At 31.7% G+C, this 14,660-nt stretch overlaps 3 protein-coding genes and 1 long non-coding RNA gene across 6 annotated transcripts in view; 2 read left to right on the top strand and 2 right to left on the bottom strand.

Moving 5' to 3' along the window:
• Positions 1 to 7,189, top strand: part of LOC126736227 (uncharacterized) — a 71,302-nt gene extending 64,113 nt beyond the window's left edge. For all 3 annotated transcript variants that reach the window (XR_007660635.1, XR_007660634.1, XM_050440490.1), the window contains one exon: positions 7,061 to 7,189. The gene's annotated coding sequence lies outside the window, so the exon portion shown is untranslated. The remainder of the gene's footprint in view (positions 1 to 7,060) is intronic.
• LOC126736236 (uncharacterized) lies at positions 1,582 to 2,250 on the bottom strand. The gene is made up of 2 exons (XR_007660638.1): positions 1,911 to 2,250; positions 1,582 to 1,785 (listed from the first exon to the last, which is right to left on the bottom strand). It is a non-coding gene; the product is annotated as an uncharacterized LOC126736236 (long non-coding RNA).
• Positions 2,940 to 7,035, top strand: LOC126736232 (tigger transposable element-derived protein 4-like). Its single transcript, XM_050440497.1, has 2 exons — positions 2,940 to 6,120; positions 6,179 to 7,035. Exons 1-2 carry the CDS (start codon positions 5,703 to 5,705, stop codon positions 6,379 to 6,381), a joined length of 621 nt encoding a protein of 206 aa, XP_050296454.1. The 5' UTR covers positions 2,940 to 5,702; the 3' UTR covers positions 6,382 to 7,035.
• LOC126736225 (metastasis-associated protein MTA1) overlaps positions 7,134 to 14,660 on the bottom strand; it is a 66,218-nt gene continuing 58,691 nt past the window's right edge. The window contains exons 12-13 of the mRNA XM_050440484.1: positions 10,477 to 10,885; positions 7,134 to 7,844 (exon numbers count right to left, since the gene is read on the bottom strand). Coding sequence (XP_050296441.1) covers positions 7,733 to 7,844; positions 10,477 to 10,885 — 521 coding nt within the window. The 3' untranslated portion in view covers positions 7,134 to 7,732. The remainder of the gene's footprint in view (positions 7,845 to 10,476; positions 10,886 to 14,660) is intronic.

Here is a 14,660-nt window from a genome sequence, read left to right as displayed (position 1 = left end):
ATCATATAGAATGCAACCAAAATTATGGTTTCTTTCATTACAATTGGATTACAACTATGCCAGAAAAAACAGTATTTCCAGAAGATCAAGACAACCATTTAAATCTGAAATGATTTATTGTCTTTTGATTTTAAGAAATTTTAAACTTCTTCCAGGCATTTGAGATTGAAAAATTGAAATCTTGCATTTTTAGGCTTCATTTTTGGACTCGTCGAAAATGGTAATTTTGCGAATTTTTAAAGTGCTCGTATTGCCTTACTTTTGCTTATAACCCGGTGTTTTTGTTATATAGGTATTGAAAACGAGACGTTGATATATGTCTTTTAATTTAAAAGCAAACCTAACCTGTGGTTTGTTTACTTTTTGCAGAATTTTTCAACGAATATGGAAACAATGCTGAAAAAAAACAATTTTTTTATCCAGGCATTTGAACTGAATTGTATTTCTTCCAGGCAATTTAATAGATTTTGCTCTTTATTTCCTTGAATTTAAAGAAAAAATTATGGACAAAATTATGTCCATAATTTTTTCAAACAATCATTCATCAACTCATTTTTACTATCAGATCAACTCATTTTTACTACCTGGAATATATAAAATTATGCATTTCCATGCTTCTTATACTGATTTTTAAGCAGTTAAATAAATTTTATTCTTCAACCGTCGTCTGCAATAAATAATTCCTAGAGTGTTTGATATTGATTAATGGCTAAACAAAATATATGGATTTAGTTTTTTTCCAAGCAATTAAACTCACTTTGGTCCTCCTAGAATCAACAAAATTCATTTTTTCTTCCAAGTAGTGAACTAAATCCATTTTTTATTCAGGCAATTGAACCTAATTTACATCTCAACTGCCTGGAATAAATAGAATTATATTTTTCTTCCAGCATAACTTATTTTGGTCCTCAACTACCTGGAACCTGACAATAAAAATTCAGACGTTTCAAAGGCATTTTTCCTTAATTAATTTTGTTTCTTAACTACCTCTTAACTGAATAGTTAAAAAGAGTTTGATACTAATTATTGGCTAAACAAAAAAACATATTAACTATTTTTTTATTTTAAGAATGTTCAGAGCCAGATTTGCTGGAAGAATATTGGTCAGATTTTACCTTTTCCTAAAGAATTGGTTAACAAGCTTTTTTTTTATTTAAAAATCCTGGACTGTGTTTCAATTTTGGTCCTAAACTGCCCAGAATTAAGCATATAATATGTTTTCAAGACAATCGATTATTAGTTTTCAGGCAGTTTATTTGATTTATTCCAGGCAGTTGAAGAATGAAATTTATTTATCATTTGATGTCATAATCAGTAGATCAACTCTTGACTGCCTGGAATAAATCAATTAATGTTCTTCCAAGCAGATAATTTTTTAAGACATACATTTTGTTCCTTAGCTACTGTTCAGGAAGCTTTTTCTGAGCTATGACCATTGAATTTAAAAAAATTGGCAAATTTAGATATTTTCAAAGTCTCTCTTTCCTGCAGATCTGCTCGGATCGCTTCATAAATCGGTATCTTCATAAACTATAAAGTGAAATCATGTGGCTAGTTTAATTTCTAAAAGAAAACACACTATACACAAAAACGCCACATATTAAGGCAGTTTATTCATGGTTTGACAAAAATATTCAATACAAAATTTAAAAAAGCACAATCACCCTGTCCTAAGTAACGAATTACAACGGCAATTCTTTTCATTCGGAAATGGCATAACCCTTTTTGATATGCAAACCAAATGACAAGGAGGATTATTGGGATCCACTATGGTAGGCTTACCCACTAAAACAAAAACAGAACAGTTATTTAAAAAATTACCAATGGAATAATTAGATTTATAAAAAATTTATTTAAAGCAACACTTTAATAGTAAATATATTTTTTAGACATCAGTTTAACTGACTTACCTCGTTGATTTTCAGGCACTGGTGACCCATTGATTCCAATTAAAAAAATATTGAAACAAATTAAGGAACAAACCAACGCAATAAAGTACTTCATATTGGCAACCATTAAAAAAAAATTGAATTTTTATCTGCTGACCTACCAACCTTAGTAAACTGTTCGCTCGGTTCAGTCAAAGCTTTTATAGGAAGTGTTTGTGAATAATGTGTTTCCCCGGATTGTAAATTGTTTTTTTTTTTATTTATGTTAATTACATACGGAGGTTAGTCAGGGTTATAAACAATTGGGTCGGTGCTTTCTTAGTAGCTTAAACGGAATATGATAAATGTTTACTAACACGGACTTTTGTCATGTGTGACTAATTAAAAACCCCATCGAGACGTTTATGTGAAAAATTTATTCTCGTTTCTTTTCACATCAATGATAGACAAAATTTGAATAAAATAACGTAAAGGAATTTCGCTCCTGGAATTTAGGCTGGAAACGTTATTCTGGATAGATTTGGGTAGCTAGGATAGTTTTGGTTGAGGTGATTTTTCGTTGCTAAGTTCTTCAATATTATTTGCATAAATAATTTTAATATTCAGCAGTTTATAGCAAACGAAGAGCATTTCTTTCCCGATGTTTCGTACCATAACATTTCTTATAACTAAAAAAAGGTTTAGTTAGGGACGATTTTGTCTGTAATGGTCCAAGAGCTTCCCAGTTTGAATTGTTGAGAAGCAAATTTTAACAGAAAGATTTATATTTTAGGAATAGTTTACTATTTTTTTTTACAAAGATAGAGGCATTCCAGAAGATGGTTTTGAGGGTAAAAAGGTAATTCTAAGTTAAGAATTTGGGTAGTGGTTGAAGTAGTTTTTCTTTGGGTAATTTTTTTAACAAATTTTCAATATTCTTTTGAAATAATTGGAATATTCTTGAAAAACTTGGAATATAAGAGTTTCACTCAAAGAAAGCAAATTTCTTTCCCAAGAGTTTTATAAGGTAACAATTTGTGTACCTCAAAAACTCACTGAATTAAATTAAATTTTGTTAGTCAAGGTCCAAGAGCTCTCAAATTGGGAAGTATTAATACATACCTTGTAACCTCAAAATTAACTAGTATATTTCTATAATACTCTGTCGTTATCTAAATTGAACTATTTATTAGAATAACTAGACGCTCGAAAAAAAAATACGGTTGACCTATGGATATCAAAAATGGTAAAATGACTATGGTAACGTCTCAAAATTCCGACAAAAAGTAGGAGTATCTATTAAAATAACTAGAGGTTCATAGAGGAGACTTTTTTGGGGGAAATATGAAAGATGTAAGTAGGTGTAGAGCAATGGGCTTGTTGCCGACTTTTTTTTTTCGCAATTTTTTTCATAGAATTCAACAACACTTAACATCCTAAATAAACTGTAAAAATTTCAGCTTTCTATGTATATCCAATCTTTAGATATTCGACGTTAAATATTGAATATCCGTAAATGAGGAATTTACTTTATAGGTGTTTTTCTTTCAATTTGTAAAATTAAAAAAAATTGAGAACATTATCGGACTTATGTTAATTAAAAATTAATCGTCCTTTCTAACTTTTCCAAGTTCACTTTAGAATGCCGCGTTGAATATTTGAAAGCAGTTAAGAAAGTTAGTTTGATATATTAATACTTGGGTTTTATTAATAAAACTCGGAAAAAATAGTAATTATGTAAATTGGCTATTGATTAAAATAACTAGAGGTTTGTAATAAAATATATAGGGGCTCGTTGGTAAACGGCGAATAGAACACGTAAATGGAAGTATCTACCAAGATCTTAGTGAAATACAAAGTGCTCGATGGAAAACCAATTTACTTTAAAAATATGTAAAAAAGGTTTTATAAATATTAGTTCCCAAATCAAGATTTATATTTTTAGACATAATTTAGGAACCACTTGGAATAATTTCCTTTTTTTTTACACAGATAGAGGCGTTCCTGAGAATGGATTTGAGGGTAAAAACGTAATTTAGAGTTAAGAATTTGGGTAGTAATTAAAGTAAAGTAGTTTTTGTTTGGGTAACTTTTTTAAGAAATTTTCAATATTCTTCAGAAAATTTTTATGAAATAATTGGAATATTCTTATATAAGAGTTTCACTCAAAGAAAGCAAAGTTCTTTTCTAAGATTTTTATAAAGTAACAATTTTTGTTCCTCAAAAACTCACTGAATAGTTTCTAAGATGCGGAATGTTAAATTTAAAAAAAATAATTGTAGTTGTCCTGTAGGCAATTCTCTTGACATTTTATAGTATTATTTCGAGTAATAAGAAACGAAATCATGCTTAATCACAGAGACAATTTAATTTTGAGACTTTTTGGCCAAACATTTTTAAAAACATGTGCACCAGGTCCCAAGTCTTTCAAGATCATAAAATCACGATGCATAATTTATCAACTTATTGAATGATTTACTGATTGTAACCTTGACGCGTGTCCTGAAGGTCATTTAAAAGTCAACTTTATTACCTTTCTATAGAACAGTTTTTTTGTACTTTGAATAGGATTCAAAAACTCACTTTTTGTTGTAATTTACAATTAATTCCTAGTTTTCAGACACCTATTTATTACATTTTATTTAAGTATGAATTGACGCTCAGCAAACCCAAAAATCTCCTAGACAGATCCTTATTTTGTACTACATTGCTATGGGTATAAACTACAGTAAAACTCCTCTAATTCGAACTTCTTTATCTCGAAATATTCCCTAATTCGAATATTTTATACTACCAAAAAAGGTATCATCAAGTTTATATGATATTTTATCTCTATAAGACACATTTCTCTATCTCGAATTTTTCTATAAGTCGAAATAACGTTTAACGCATTGCCGATGGCTAACTCGAATTTTGCGGGGTACGGACATTTTTCTAGGAAAAAATCTGTTTGTTACATGGATTTGCTATTGCATCATTTTTCTTTTTATTAGTTCAAACGGAAAAAGGCTCTCATCGCGAGACGTGGCGGTTTTGTGGTTACAGTTTTTTGGTGCGTATGCGAATTAAGACAATTTGTTTTTATTAAAAATAATTACGGCTAAGAGAAATTTAAAGTGCTTACCATTGTGTGAGAAATTGAAATTAATTGCTGAAGTGGAAAAAGGTGAAAAGAAAAAGAAGGATATTGCCGAACAGTTTGGGATACCACCCAATACTCTGTCAACGATCCTAAAAAACAAGGATAGACTTTTATAAAAAAAAGATGATTACGCTTCAAACTGTAAGAGAAGGCTTACACCTTGTGTGAATGAAGATATTGATGAAGCAATCTTGTCTTGTGAAGAATGGCAAAAGAATGTATTGCCCACTCTGATCGTTGCAATATGATAAGGATGACATTTTTAATGCTGATGAAACAGGAGTTTTCTTTAAATGTTTACCCAACAAAACACTAGCATTTAAAGGACAAAAATGCTATGGTGGCAAAAACAGCAAGGAACGAATTACAGTTATGGTTGGAAGTAATATGAGTGGGACTGAAAAGCTTACGTTGCTAATCATTGGTCAAAGAATCAAAGTCAAAGAATCCACGTTGTTTTAAGGGCATTAAATCATTTGCAGTGGACTATGAGTTTAATAAAAAAGCATGGATGACAAGTGAGATTTATGAAAAATGGCTATTAAAGCTTGATAAGAAATTTGCAGCCCAAAGAAGAAAAGTTTTACTATTCGTTGATAATTGTCCTGCACATCCCAAGTCTGTTGAATCTAAGTTAAAAAATATTAAACTTGAATATTTTCCGCCTAAACCTTACGTCAATCTTACAACCCATGGATCAAGGAATTATAAAAAATTTGAAGCAACATTATAGGAAGCGGATTGTTATGAAAGTTTTAGCCCATATGGAAGTGGCAACTCCTACAACTGTGCCGTTACTTGACGCAATTCAAGATCTTAATAAAACGTGGACTCTGGACGTAAAAGAACAAACCATTGTTAATTGCTTTAGAAAAGCAGGATTTGTTAAAGATAAAGTTCAACAAGATGCTGATAACTGGGACGAGGATGACCTTGTTCCATTATCTGAATTAAAAACCCTGTGGACCTCATACAGAAGGGCTATAAACATGAGTGATGTTTCATTTGAAGACTATGTGACGATTGATGATAATGTACAAACAACAGGTTTTCCAACTGATGAAGAGATCCTAGAAAGCGTAATAGAAAATCTTGTTCCAAATAAAAAAGGTAGGCTAGTCTAGATTATGCCTTTTTAGATTGTAAGAATTGTTTTGTATTCTTTCAGACCCTGAAGAAAATGAAGATGATGGCCAAAGCGAAGGTGAGACTGTTCCGACACCTACAATTGACGAGACGATTTCTGCTATTGAAAAGATAAGATGTTTTATTATATCCAGAGAAAATATTCCATATGAAATACACAATTCTTTAAATTTATTAGAAGAAATAAGGAAAAATGGACCAATTTCACACAAAAAAAATAACTGACTTCTTTAAAAAAAATTTATAAACATATTGATATGCATACATATTATGTAACACATACAACATACAAAATTTTAGTTTTATACGAAGAAAATACTTTTTTTGGTACTAATAAACAATAACCACTTAATTAGGCGTTTTTTTCTGTAAGTCGATTTTTCCATAAGTCGAATTTTTTAGTCTGTCCCTTGAAGATTCGAGTTAGAGAAGTTTCACTGTATATAGATACAAATAGTAGATCTTATGCAAGAGTAAAGTATAAGGTACTAATATTTCTCCTAAAAAAGGCATAGCCAAAAATTGGTTCTATAGGAAAGTAATCGAAAAACCTTTAGCACATTTTTTTGATTTTTTTTGAATCAATTATGACCTTTTGCCAAGGTCATAACTGATTCATAATCAATTGAAGAGTTGTTTTTTTTTAAATGCAAACCAAAAGAACGGTTTTCATGGGACAGTCATCAAGTTATCCTTTAAATGACCTTTAGAAATCAATAATGTGGAAATTATGCAATATAGGATAGTTCCTTTTAAGTCGTATAAATCGAAAGCGAGTTTTGATCCTAGGACTATTTTCTCTTTATCGTTATAGTGACGTTTGTATCGAGTCTAATTTTAATAAATAAAAGAGGGTCATGGAAAAAAGTTAGTATGTAGTTACCGTTTTTTTAATTTTTTACAGTTTGACGTGAGCCATACAGACCTATAGACTGAAACCTACCATTCTGAAGGGAACAAAATGAAAACTCCTCGCATGTATATTATGTTTTATTGTACAATATGCTTAATAAATAAAAAAAAAGAATTAAAAGTTGCATAATTTAATTGAAAAAAAAATGTGTGCTTATCAGTTAGATCACAAATATTTTTTCCATTTTTTTTTCGTGTGTGTCCATTTAAGATTTACAATGTTCTTAACATATTGCTACGGGGTCGGATTTATTAATCAAACTTTTTTTACAGAGAGCCCCCCCTTGGATTGTTGTTGAACAACAAAACTAAAAACTGAGAAACCATAATGCATAATGCAAATAAGAACTTATCTTATTATATACACGAATAGGGAAATTGACTGTTTGTCGGTAAAAAGCGTCGCAACAATCCCAAGGACCCATTAAAAAACAACAAACATTATTTTCGTTTTGATACAAAAAAACATGTAAAAAGAGTCTATCTATCTATCTGTCCCACTCTATGTACACTTCTACACTGCTGATCAGTGTTTGTAGTCGGCGCCAGATGGCGCCCTGAGCACTCACTCGATTCACTTAACGGATCAAGAAAAACAAATCGATCATCAATAGGAGGAGGAGGAATTCATTTACAAGAGGCGGATGGGCTCGAGGGGTCACTGTCAATCGAGTACCACCACCTGCAGTTGATCGACTAGTTTCGATTTTAGGTATCGCCACGGTTTTCTTGCCGCACGTCGCAACTCCAACGACGATATTTGACGACGGATTTTTCTACAACAAAAAAAAAAACAAATGTATATTTAAAATTTATAATTACTTAAAATATTAACTGTTGATTTTATCTTAAAAACAGTGTCGGCTTCCATATTATTAGGCTGATAGGTCAATTAATCCGTTTGGACAGCGGACACAGGAAATATTTTTTGACTGTCAGGATTTAGGGGAAATTACAAATAAAATTAACAAAAAAGCTTATGGTTGATATAGTTGGGATTACTATAGAATCGAAGGGAACTCGAGAATAGAAGGTTGGATGTAATCCAAAAGAAGTGACTTCAAATGCCAAGCACTAAACTGAAAAAGCTGACAAGGTCTAAAATATGGAAAAAACTGCTTACATATTAACAGCATACAAAAAAGCACTTAAGTGACTAAATACTTGTGTGTGCTTATAACACTAACATTATAAAAGACAAAAATGTCTATATAATAACTTTAAATTCCAACAACTTATATCGAAATAAACAATTGCGAGAAAAAAAATATTGTAACGATATTCAGGAGTCAAAAACATTAAACTGACTCGCCTTGGCTGTCGTTTATTGCTCCCAAGGTGAAAACTGACTAAAATGTCACGAATCGCTTCCCTTTTAAAGACCAATGGAACAATTTAGAAATGTTTGAAATTTTCTTTATTGTTTTTACCGAAAGAGACCAATAATTTCAATAGAATATTGACATTTAAAGCAAACAAGTATAGATATTCTAAAAAATTTAAAATACGGGCATTTCCAATAATACAACCTAAATTGGGGCCAATATGGAGACCTCAAACAAAATGAACTAGACACTATAAATAAAAGTATTAAACTAAACCCTACTAATAACTTTTAACTATAAAACACATACGAATAAAATAGTACGAACACTAGGAAAATTAATTAAGTATTTATATTTTCATAATAATATAAATAAACAAAACTAGTAGACGAATCTATCCTATCCAATTCGACACAACTAATCCCTAACACAAAAAATGCACAATACAAAAATAACTATTTGGGGACTATTATCACCTTAAGAATATACAAAATTTATTATAATTATGATATATACATATTCCCTAATTTTATTAATGAATATTTTACGTTTTTTTTTATATTTGTAATTTCAGAGGGAATTAAGTTGTTAAATTTTGGCACAAAGTAATTTATAACATCAATCGGTTTGTGATTAAGTGATAAATACAGATTTTTATGTATGTACGTTACTCCTGGTTCCCTGAGTATCAGAAATATTTGAGATATCAGTTTTATGTGCAAACAAGCAGACATTTTTTATTTAAAGTCGATCTATATTACTGATCTTAAAACTATATAACAATTCGTTGAATTTTGGATTACTTACACAAATTGAACATTTTGTTTGTATGTACCACCCCATCCTATAACGCAATACGACTCTATCAAAGTATGTAAAATAATGTTTAAAATAACTTTAACAGCCTGGAATAAACGATTTTTTTTTCAAATACTTCGGAGAACATAACTGAAAATTATTCCAAAAGCCTGAAATACGAAAATTACTTGAAGGTTATCAAAGGAATGTAGACTAAAATTGTAATTAAAATTGTATTATTTCAAATATTCTAGAAAAAAAAATAGTCTAAGGGGGTAAAACATACAAAATGCCTGTAATATCTATGGAAGTAATAAACCATTATCGAAAACTTAAAGAAATGTTTAAGAAACTCTAACTTCAAAAAAATAAATTGAAAATGAAAAATGACTTAACATTAAGGCTAAAATAATAATTCCAAATTCCTGGAATACAAACAAAAATTACATCAAATTACTAAAAACATAAGAGGAACTTCGATTATAAACAATAAATGAGCACGAAATGACCGATTATTCAATTCCTGGTCCAACAACGAAAATCTAAATATCTAATAAATGAAATCTAATAATCTAATCTAACACTTTCAGAGACTTTCCATTGCGATTTAACACTCTTCGATAAACAAATACAGTCAAATTATCAAAGATTACGCACAAAAACAGCAGTTTTCTCGGAAACAGTTACAATCTGGCATCTGTAAAATAAATACTTTAATCTTTGGAAAAAAGATTCAGATTTTGTGCAGAATCTTGGAATTAAGTGACTTGCGTTAGTCTAGACAACACGCAACACGTAATGCGCCTGTACATAAGGGGATTCGAGCGCTCGAATGTCAATAAACAAACGCTCGGCGTATTTGCTTATATACTTAGCACAAATTTTCTTCTGCTTAAATGTTCATTATGAATATTTGAACTAGGTTCTTTTTTCATTTTTTCCGTAAACATATAAGAACATGTAAAATATTGTATTCGTTTTGTTTTATATAAATTTACAAAGCCTATGATTCACTTGATGCGCAAAACATTTTAGAACGTGAAGAATGTAAGATTACTCACTTTTTTCAAGTATCAACCAAGATATTGTCAAAATAAAACACTTTGTTAAAAAATATCAATTGCTTACAACTAATAAAAAAACGTATATTTTGCAAAACTACTTTAAAGCATCATTTTTTGTCCCTTGAACTATCATTAGAACTCGAAAGGTAGATGGAAGTCCAAAACTCACTTTTGAGTGGCCCACTTGGGAAAATTTGACTCAATACCAGTAAGAAACTTACTTATTGGTCTCCGTGGCCCTAAAGTACAAATCGTCGGGGGCGTCCATCCAACTGATGACCTGCTTACGCCCCGATCCGGACCTCGTCATCTGCGCGATCTTTGGTTTGCCGTTGACCTGCGCCACCTGCCGGGGCATCTGGGACCCTCCTCCGCCCATCATCAAGTTGCTGGGGGCCAATTGACCGACGTGGGCGGCCGCCGCCGCCATCATCGCCTGGTACTGGTCGGCGGTGGTGCCGGACGGCGGCGGTACCGCCAGCGGCACCGTCGGCGGTAACGGGGCCCCCGCCCCCGATCCCGGTAACACCACCGGCACCGCGACCGGCGGCATCGCCGGCAGGTGCCGGGATATCGGTAAGGGATCTTTGGCCATTCGTTTTGCTGCCGGTGGGGCGTTTAATGAGGAACCTAAATGAGAAAAAAATCAAGAATGTGGCTTTTTTTATGCGTTATGGATTTTAAGTTCACTGAGAAGGTTATAAAATGTCGTTGTTGTAATCTATTATTGAGCATAACTCTACTGCAAATGTGGAAAATGTTAAAACTAAATGTAACCTCCCAAATACCAAACATATTCAGAGATGTTGAAAATTATTTGCATTGAAGGTTCGTAACGTAGGCAATGGCAGCGAACTATGACAATGAAATCGTTTTTCAGGGTTTAAGAACTTTTTTTTTTTTAAAGGAAACCCTCACTTTTTATGCCATATATGCAGCTTTGATAAATGTACTGGATGATATATTTAGAGCACAAGATAAAAAAATTAATACGATTTTAGTGTTGTTGGACTTTTAGAAGGCATGACACTGTAACTCACGATCTGTTGGTGGCCAAATTGCAATATTATGGATTTTACAACGAATCTTGTATGCTTATAAAATCATATCTATCCAACAGATTCCAATCGCTGTGCTGTAATATTTTTTCTGATAGAGCAGCTGTAGCATCCGGCGTTCCCCCGGGGTCAATTTTGGGCCCCTTAATATTCCCTATTTATACTTATAGATTTACTAAAATCATTGAACTTTTGTAAGATTCAAGCTTTTGCTGATGACACGCAGATCCACATTAGCTTTTAAACTAGAAAGATTTTAAAGAAATGGAATTATGCATTAATAAAGATCTTAAACTTTTATGTGAATTTTCTGAGGATAACAATTTAAAGCTTAATTCGGCAAAATCTAATGTTATGGTTTTTAGTACTAAAAACTTGGGGGTTGTTATCGATACTCAACTAAGATTTCAAGAACATTTTTAAGAAAAATTATACAAAAATCATTTGTTTCTTTAAAAATTTTATACACTAATAGGCACATATTAAGTAAATCCCTTAAAAAAACCTTATGTGAAACTCTTGTGTTATCTAATTTTACATAATGTGTCTACCTCGAAAAACTCATCCATTATCCCAAAGATGCTGGTCATACACTTTTATAAAAGGTAAAAAACACGAAATCTACAGCATCACAAATACATTTAATAAAATAACGAAGGTTACATGTTTCGCTCGACTAGAGCATCATCAGACCTAAACAATAATTAAAATTATGTAACCCGAAAACAGGAGAATTCAACAAAAACTTACCATAACATACACAAAACACCTAATATTTAAGTAAACAGAGATTACAATAAAGTGGCACTTTCTATGTACAAAGAACACAACTAAACAATCAAATCCTTTATACATTTAAGTACAAAGTTACACATTTAAGTAACTATCTATGTACAAAGAACTCAACTAAACAATCAAATCCTTTATACATTTAAGTGCCACTTTATTGTAATCTTTGTTTACTTAAATATTAGGTGTTTTGTGTATGTTATGGTAAGTTTTTGTTGAATTCTCCTGTTTTCGGGTTACATAATTTTAATTATTGTTTAGGTCTGATGATGCTCTAGTCGAGCGAAACATGTAACCTTCGTTATTTTATTAAATGTATTTGTGATGCTGTAGATTTCGTGTTTTTTACCTTTTATAAAAATACTGTGTCTACGTTTATCGTTTTTCTTTGGATTTGGAGAGCAAGAATCGCATACAGAAGGTGCAGAATGCTTGCTTGTGATTTGCGCAAATTTGATCATATTTCACACTTATATAAAGGTAGTTAAAGATGAATGATGTTTTAAGAAACACAACAAATTTTAAGTCAACGTGACATAGCCCAGTAGTTTCAAGTTGGACAATAACGGCAACATCGCCGTTTAAGGTGTTGTCTACAAGATTTTCGATTAACGGCCGTTATTTCAATCGATTCAATCAAATGGTTAATAATTAATTATGGATGGTATGCGATACCACGATGTTGCCATATCATTTACGGATTAAATAAATCATAATTTTTTTGTTTAAAATAAATTTTGTTAGTAATGGCAACATGACGCGTTAATTCTACGAACCACGACTAGCTTAACATAAGTAATTCCAAATTAAGCACTAGTAAATGGATTGTTGTCAAATATCTACAACAGGAGTCATTTATACAGTTCTAGAGTACTTAGAAAACACTTACAGGCAGTAAAAGTGACTCAACTTTCTTGAATTAACTCTCAGTTTACCTTGGGTGCCTGGAAGAGCATTAAGACTACTCAAAAGATACTTCCAGGCATTTAATTTCTAGACTAGAGTTTCCAATAACCTTTAAGTGCCTGAAGAGGCTTTAGAGTACTTAGAAGACACTTACGGGCAGTAAAAGTGACTCAACTTTCTTGAATTAACTCTCAGTTTACCTTAGGTGCCTGTAAGAGCATTAAGACTACTCAAAAGATACTTCCAGGCACTCAAATTCCTAGAATAGGGTTTCCAATAACCTTTAAGTGCCTGGAAGAGGCTTTAGATGACCTAGAAGACACTTTCAGGCAGTAAAAGTGACTCAAGTTTCTTGAATTAACCCTCAGTTTACATTAGGTGCCTGGAAGAGCATTAAGACTACTCAAAAGATACTTCCAGGCATTTAATTTCTAGAATAGAGTTTCCAATAACTTTTAAGTACCTGGAAGAGGCTTTAGAGTACTTAGAAGACACTTACAGGCAGTAAAAGTGACTCAACTTTCTTGAATTAATTCTCCTATACTTAAGTCTCTTTGAGAGTAATGGATGATTATTTTAAATTATGCTGAAGTGCCCGGAAGAGCATTAAGACTACTCAAAAGATACTTCCAGGCACTCAAATTTCTAGAATAGGGTTTCCAATAACTTTTAAGTACCTGGAAGAGGCTTTAGAGTACTTAGAAGACACTTACAGGCAGTAAAAGTGACTCAACTTTCTTGAAGCAAAAAAGTAATATTGGTCACGCGTCCAAGAATTCAATGTAACATACCAAAAGTATTGAAAGAAGTCGTCCATATTATCAAAGAGACCCTGATATAAATAAATCAAAGGAGAACAACACAAAGTCTCGGTCTCAAAAAATTCTTTAAATTGTTAGAGTGGTGACACGTGTTTCGCTCTTTAGGGCATCATTAGACCTAAAAAATAACATTGAACCTCAATTTCAAATATAAGGTTGTATTCAAAATTTACCCTCGATGTGACCTTAAAGCACACTTTTTTCCTCGTAAGATTTTGCATAATATAAAAGATGAGGTTTCCATATAGTTATTTAAACCTTGAAAACCAATTTCAAAGTCAAAGAGATTATGCTCAATTTTAGATTACAACGTATAGTTTGGGATCTAAGCTCTTACTTACCATCATCCCAGTCCAAATCGGAATAGAAGCCAGTAAAAAAAAGCCATTTTTAAAAATCAAAAATATTCGTCATACTAAATATTTGTATAGGTTCATGGTGTATTAAGCGTGATATACAAGATGCTCCAGATCTTTAATCTCAACAATATCTCAACAATTTTAATCGCATATTCTACGTCAAAAATACATTCTACTCTGTCATATGTAGAGAAACGTTTTCATCTGCGAGGTGTTAAAAATATAATAAAAAAAAATAAATTTAAAAAAAAAATGTATTGGACGTAATAGACATTTAATTGGACGTGATATTATCAATTTATGACTTCCTCATATTGGAGTTTTTGCAATAAATCATATATGCATCTCCTGTGAACCGAAGAACTTATTGGTCGCATTAGAAATGCTTGCGAGGAATTACGAAATCGAAATTTAGCTGCTACCATCGAATCTCTAAGACGTCGATGTGAATTATGTGTTCAGCAAAAAAGTT

Source organism: Anthonomus grandis, chromosome 5 (genome assembly GCF_022605725.1).
Source record: "Anthonomus grandis grandis chromosome 5, icAntGran1.3, whole genome shotgun sequence".
Lineage (NCBI taxonomy): Eukaryota > Metazoa > Arthropoda > Insecta > Coleoptera > Curculionidae > Anthonomus > Anthonomus grandis.
Note: the sequence above shows the minus strand (reverse complement) of the source record. Positions and strands in the feature narration are given on the sequence as shown.